Genomic DNA, 7,104 nt, shown 5'->3' on the forward strand with positions numbered 1-7,104 from the left:
CTCTCCAAACAACAGAAGAAAGGGGTGGAAAAAAGGAAAAAGAAGAGAGAACGAAGTTATTCTCCCTCGCTTTTCCTTTGTTCGCGCAAGGCCAGTTGCGATATTTTTCAACCCGTTTTCTTCTCCCTTGCCTTTTGTTCCACTTCGAAACAGTGATAAATGGAACACACTGGGAAATTTTATGGAGTCGATTAGATTGTGCGTTTTACCGTCTTCTTAGTGTTCAATTAAAACGAATGTTTCTTTCTTTTCTTTTTTTCAAGTAGAAATAGTGTGAAAATGAGAGGATCGATGGAGAGGATAGATGCTCGAAAGAAGCAGAGAAATGGTTGTTGCTCTTGCGCCTTTAATCACCTTAGTAGTTATTCAAGAGTAAAAATACTTACAAGTCGGGTAACTTACAATCGAGTGAATGAGTGATCGCCGTTGCTACGCGCCTTGTCGCAGGGACAGGCTCTTAAAAAGTATATAAACGACGTTCCTATCGATCGCGATACCAGCGAGAGTTTGCAAGCGTTTACGAGAATACGCGATGTAAAAAATGCTACGTTAAAATTGTCACACTTACGCGTTGAACTTGCCCCGTTTGTCGATCGTTTACCAGTGGAAATTGAATCGCAGTCTGACTCTTCGAATTACAAAAGAGAATCGCGGAGAGATCTGTCGCCTCGAGAGCCTTCTATTGTGTACTCAAAATCTAACGAATTTCCGCGAAAGGGAGGATCTTCCTGTCGAACGGAGAATCGACGAAGAGGGACAAAAAAGGATGTTTCAGCGTGAATCGCGATGGAATCACACGTCGAACGCGTCAATTCTCCGCGAATCGGATATTCGAAATCGGTCGTTTGAACCGCTTTAACGCGTCTGGGGAATTGAAATCTCGTTCGACGCGAGGAATGAAATTCTAACGCGTGAAACAACGTCACGGTTATAAATCCCGCGTGGATAAACATCTCCAAGGTTTTTAATCCGCAGTTTTTTCTCGCAAATGGAAGAAACAGTTTGAACGATAAAATACATATATTACACGTATGTACACGTATCGCGGCTTCGAGGGGAGAGCGACGTAACTCAGCTGACTATCGTTGATTCTTTCGGTGTGCTGGCCAAAGGGATGCGTTTGTTCCGAGTGTTCGAGACTTCTTGACGTGAATTCTTTTTAGAATAACATTTGTTCAATCGTAAATTCGTTATTTTCTCGACACTTTATCTACGGATTCGTCGCCAGATTTTGGCTACTGCGCAGAAATGGCGTGACAGAGACGTCACTCTTCATTTACTAACAAATGAACGTGAAATAGGAATTTTAGCAAAAATTAACCAAAGAAAAGTAAATCACTCAGGTCCGTTCAATTTAAGAGTAACCTCGCTCTCCGACCGATTTTCGTCGTTCTGCGCATAGAGAGAGAGAGCGCAGCAGAGGAGAAAAACGTAGGCGGTTAAGCGGGGGTTTGCCTTAGGCACGTCCCATGCGCGAAACGAGGTTACTCTTAAATTGAACGGACTACAGAACCATCTAATCCAAAGACCGTCGATTTTAGAGGTCGACGACCTTTGAGTAGATAAAGTGTTGAGAATCTGGATACCCTATGCTCTACAGTCATCTATATTGGCAGCCTCTGTGTCTCGTGTATACTAAGCAGAGGTGAGAAGTTGGTTAGCTTAAGGAATGCAGGTTTGTTTGGCTTCTCTAATATTGTCATTATTGGCAGACACAAAAAGTTTCACTCTCTCCGTCCTCTCAACTCTGCACAGTACACCGCTGTCGCGTCAGCTGGCAGCATCTCGCCTCGCTAGCTGCCGCTATCCCCGCCAATTTTAGGAACTGGCCTCACGGAGTAAGCCTCCAGCGTTAATTAAGTGGAAGTAGAAACTAAATAAGGACCTCGATACATCAGTGGAGTAGAAAGATACCGAGATTTTCCTAGAGTTCTACCTTCTCGAGCCAGCTAACGCGACATTGTCTATTAAAATTATTCTACTTTTGATATTAGCTCAATCTTCTACCTGCTAACAGTAATACATGAACCACTGAATCTACCTAAAAGTCATCTCGAAAGACGCTCTAACATCGAAAAGCCTCGAACATCGCAGACCACCGGAAGATTCACGACAGAGACACCCGTGCAGAAGAAAACACTCTGCTGGTTTTGACAGAAAGAAGAACACGAGAGAACGTCGCTTTCCTCGCGAATACCCGACACACACAGAGAGAGACACGGCTAAAAAGTTTACTGGCAGAATATCGTTCCCGACTGTGATCAACTGGAGAACAAACGTAGGAGGATCCAGCGATGATCACGGGAGAGATAGAGAGAGACATATAGAGAGACGCACGTTTGCTTCTCACGAGATCGATCGCTACGAATTTCGAACACGAATGTTGTCCTCGTTCCGTGACAGCATGGTCGCCAGCTCGTACTGAAGGCTCCTCGGGATGTCCAGTTGAAACGCCTGTCGATCGTGCGTCAGACGCCGCTTGATGGCCCTCAGAGACAGCTCGCGCAGCGTGTACACCGGCAGAGTGATGTACACGTTCGTCCTTTCGGGCCTCTGAGGCAGCTCTCTCGGTGGATTCTGGTTACGAAGCCTTCGATACTTGGCGAACCACGGCTCCGGGAAGAACACGTTCTGCTGATTCACCGTGTACCTGAAATAGACGCGTTCTACGTCCATCCTGCTCTCCGCAATATCGTTTTTCACCCTCGCTTCCTCTGTCACTTGTCGTCGAACGAAGAAAGAGTTGCGACTGTTTTTTCCTAGGGGGGCTTGCTTCCTCGAAGATGTTCCATAGGTTTGTTATCAATGAAACACCCTATGTATTAGATATTATCGTCTAAGTGTGGTGATGGAGACTTCGAGAGTTGGAACTGGTGTGTTTCGAAGCTAGACAGTCCTTCGAAGTTGCACTCCAGTGCAACGATAACGAAGAAAACCGAAGTGAAATACACCTTCTAACGAGTCGAAGACGATACCACCAGGCAAAGATCCAGCCTGGTCCCAAACTTCAACTCTTTCTTCGTTCAACGCGTGTTCACAAACGATGTTCGCGCCAAACAGGATTCGATCATCGGCTACTACTTCACAGCTAAATGAAATCTTCCTGATCGAACTAGAACCTATAGATCTATCGTCCAGAGGAAAGTTCTCCCTCGAAGAACGTAAGAGGAAGAAGGAAGAAAGATCGTGGTTCCTCTGTAACGAGCGAAGAGGAAAGCAATTCTTCGAAGACGGCCTACCTGTCTCTAGACTCTTGGTCAACGAAGATCCACGGATGGGTGACGAACGTGTTGATGTCGAGGCTATCGTCAGGCGACAGCACACCGTAGCTGACTGCCTGTCCCTGGTAATCGATCCAATAAAGGATCACGTTGTGCAGCGTCTTGTTGATGAACTTAACGAAGGACCTCTCCACGTTGTTGATCGAACGCAGCTCAGGCGGCTGCTGTTCCTCCTGATGATTCTCTCCCATTCTTCCGTCGATTTTCTAGCCTCCACCCGCCACGCCACACCACTCAGAAATCTCCTTCGCCCGAATATCCCGCTCTTTTCCACCTCGCCACTTTCTCCTCCCCTCGTCCTACGGTTTCGCGACGACTGAAAGCAGAAAATCGAGCGGACTCGGATTAATCGACGGACGCCTAGTTCGGGGGCTCTGCCGTAATGAGTTTCCACGCGAACGCCAATTTCTTGCGAGTTTCTTTTCCTTCTAATTCGCGGAAAGCTTGAGATTTTTATCCTCCGCTAACTTTTGGATAAAGAAATTTGGGAATGTTCAACGCTTTCGGGTGGTTTTCCTTAATTACTGAAAATTTGAGATATTCCTTTCTTTGTTAAATTCCGCTCCGCTTTTCAATTTTTAAATAAAGAAATTTGAGAATGTTCGATGCTTCGGTGTGCTTTTTTTTTTAATTTATGGGAAATGTGAGGTTTCGTCCAATCTCGAATTTTTAACTAAAGAAATCCGAGAACGTTGAATGGTGTTTGAACAAGCGTGAGAAATCCACGCTTAACGTAATTCCGTATGATAGATTTAATTCTGTTTAATGCCGCGCGATTAAACGGATCGAGCGTGTGAATTTTTGAGGAAAGCAAATGGAAGACCGATAATTGGTCATAGACACTCGATATACGAACGAACAGTTTCGCTTGAAAATTTCAACGCGATGAATTTTTCCGCCGCACGCCACTCCGGCATGGGAAGGAGGAAGGATACGAGTCGGAAAATCGATGGGACGTAAACAATTTCAGCGGCCAAACTGCCGAGCCAACGTGAACGCTGGTCAACATATCATAAAAAAACGCTGGAATATTTGTTCGCCGATTTTTTATCCCCCTTCGTCTCTCTTTCCCGCTGTGTTTGCCCGCGCCGACTCCATTTCTCCGACCAAACAGGAAAATATTGGGGGGCGAAAAAGTACCGGCGGCGTGAAATTTGATAAAACCGTAACGTGTGAAAATAGAAACGCAAATTGAGTATCGCGTTGCGTTTTTGTAATCTGTGAAACTTTCTCTGGAGGAGGTAGATTTTCCGAAAGGGCAACAATTTGGAGAACGACGCTCGGAGCTGACCGAGCGTGGAAATATGAATAATTGAGAATTTAGATATTTCGATGTGTAGAAATTTGAATATATGGATATTGGCAAATTTGCAAGTTTGGAAATTTCGACATTCCAACGTATAAATATTCGCAAATTTGGAAATATCGAGGGTAGGAGAACTTGCAAACTTGCAAATTTGGAAGTTTGAAATTTGAAAGTTTGTGGATTTGAATGTTTGCAAATTTTGAAGTTGTGAAGATTTAAATATTTGCAAATTTAAAAGTTTGAGGATTTAAATATTTGCAAATTTTGAAGTTGTGAAGATTTAAATATTTGCAAATTTTGAAGTTGTGAAGATTTAAATATTTGCAAATTTAAAAGTTTGAGGATTTGAATATTTGCAAATTTGAAAGTTGTGAAGATTTAAATATTTGCAAATTTTAAAGTTTGAGGATTTGAATATTTGCAAATTTTGAAGTTGTGAAGATTTAAATATTTGCAAATTTTGAAGTTGTGAAGATTTAAATATTTGCAAATCTGAAAGTTCGGAAATTTGAATATTTGCAAATTTGTAAGTTTGCCAATTTAGCCATATGGGTATTAGCAAGTTTGAAAAAGCGAGAGTTCGAAGGTTCGAAAATGTGTAAATCTGCAAATTTGGAAGTGCGGAAGTTCGAAGGCTCGAAAATTGGAATATTTGAAAATCTAGAAAATTTCAGAATATTTCAATTCCCAAAGTAACTCCAATTTCTACGCTGAAACGAAGCGAGGCAAAGAGCGAAGAGTCCAGAGACAAAGGTGGAAAAGTTCAAGGACCGAGACGGGATGGCTAATAATTCATTTAAATAATATCTGACATTAACTCGACGCGGGACTCGTTTACCTAGGCGAAGTAATCAATCATGGGATGGTAATCAAATAGCTGTACATTTCCTGACGGTCCTCGTTCGTCACTGAGGAGAAACGTCAAGGCGAATGGAAACGAGCCTGTATTCTCGTACTATAAATGCACGGTGCACTTATCCATTAAACGACGATCCTGCGCCTGCAAGTGTCTGTCATCTGAATTGGAACAGTTTCTCGACAGACAGCTTTCTAGAGTGACAAGTTACTTTATTCAATCACTGCCCTTCTGACCTCTCCATTTTAAACTGATTCCTTTTATTTTATACCCGATGATTGAATATTCTTTATGAACAATTCTCCTCTTCAGTCTCAATTATATCTTCTCGAGGGAAAAGGAAAATGTTGTCTGCCCGAGATCACTTCCCTCTGCTACCCTAATTTCAGCCTCGCTCTCTTCATTCGGTAACTATCTCGACGCTACATCTTCTCTAATAAAGAATTTCAGATATAATTATTCCACGTCTATCTTTTCTCGGAAGATTTAAGCACTCGAGTGTTTAAAGTTCTCGGGGATTATTTATTTAGGGATTTTCTTATTTGGGATTCTCACATTTTCAGAACCATTCAAGTCCTACCTCTTCCACTCAATAAAAACACCAGAAATAAAATCATCCCTTTAACACCAACGCTAAAAAAATCTCAAAAATCCAACTTTCCTCTAACTTCTCCCTAACATTTCCAAAAAGAGAAGAGCTTAATCGAATAGAAAATGTCTTGGCCCCCCGACACAAAAGAAACGACGCAGAATTAGGTGCAGCGGTGGCGTGAAACGAGATCCCGTTTTTCAATTAAAATTTTCGTCACAAAAGGGTGGCAAGCGGTGCGCAAAGGCGGAAAATCGATTGCTCGCATATGCGCGTATTATTAAATAGAAACGCAAGGCTCGCAGAGTGTCTAGCGTTTCCGGGCTTCCACTTTTCCACGGTGAAAAGCCGTAATGGAGTTTCGGCGTTCACCGCCATTGTTTTGCAGTTTTATAAGCCGATGAGAGAGTACCGGCATCGCGTACCACCGGATGGAAGCGACCGAGACAGAGCGATTTTCCAACGAGAAACCGACCTGTCCCTGACCAAGCTTCGCCATTCCCTTATTTACTGTACTTAAAAATAGTCCCTCCTCCGCGATTTTTCTCCAAAGAGGATTTCTGCGGCCTGGAGGATTGATGAGCGTCGTTTGAAGTAATTAAAAGTTGCTACGACTGGAATGAAGCTCCAAGAGATTTAGAGAATTCGTTTCCCCTTCTAATTTCCACCAATTCTCACGTCCCTTTTTTTTTTCCTCTGATTTTTGTACAAGTTGCTTTATTTAACAAATTTTCAACGTACATTTCTTTAGAAATTGCTTTCACTGTCGTGATCTTTGGAATTGCCGTTTACTTAAAATTCTCTATTTGACAAATTTTCAAGAAAAAGTGAAGGATACAACACTTATTTAAATAAATCACCTTCTATGCAGTTCATTTCAAAAAATAACGCCTCGGACACACTTCTAATATTCAAACGATTGAGCAGTGGCTGCAACCGATGCGGCTATAGCCTGCGCCGAATAAATGGCCCGCTCAAGGTCTTCCCCCACTCCTCACAAACCTCACTATCTCGCGTTGAACATCCGAAAAATACAAATATTCGCTTCAAACCCATATCTGTTCGGAAAAAA

General features: G+C 42.7%; 1 protein-coding gene across 1 annotated transcript in view; it reads right to left on the reverse strand.

Annotated features, from left to right (window-relative positions):
* Positions 1-2,243: 2,243 nt before the first annotated feature.
* The window catches only part of LOC108576477 (von Hippel-Lindau disease tumor suppressor), a 108,694-nt gene continuing 103,833 nt past the window's right edge, over positions 2,244-7,104 (reverse strand). Inside the window, exons 2-3 of the mRNA XM_017939486.1 lie at positions 3,240-3,597; positions 2,244-2,650 (exon numbers count right to left, since the gene is read on the reverse strand). Coding sequence (XP_017794975.1) covers positions 2,362-2,650; positions 3,240-3,472 — 522 coding nt within the window. The 5' untranslated portion in view covers positions 3,473-3,597 and the 3' untranslated portion in view covers positions 2,244-2,361. The remainder of the gene's footprint in view (positions 2,651-3,239; positions 3,598-7,104) is intronic.

Source organism: Habropoda laboriosa, unplaced genomic scaffold (assembly GCF_001263275.1).
Source record: "Habropoda laboriosa isolate 0110345459 unplaced genomic scaffold, ASM126327v1 scaffold291, whole genome shotgun sequence".
Taxonomy (NCBI): Eukaryota; Metazoa; Arthropoda; class Insecta; order Hymenoptera; family Apidae; genus Habropoda; species Habropoda laboriosa.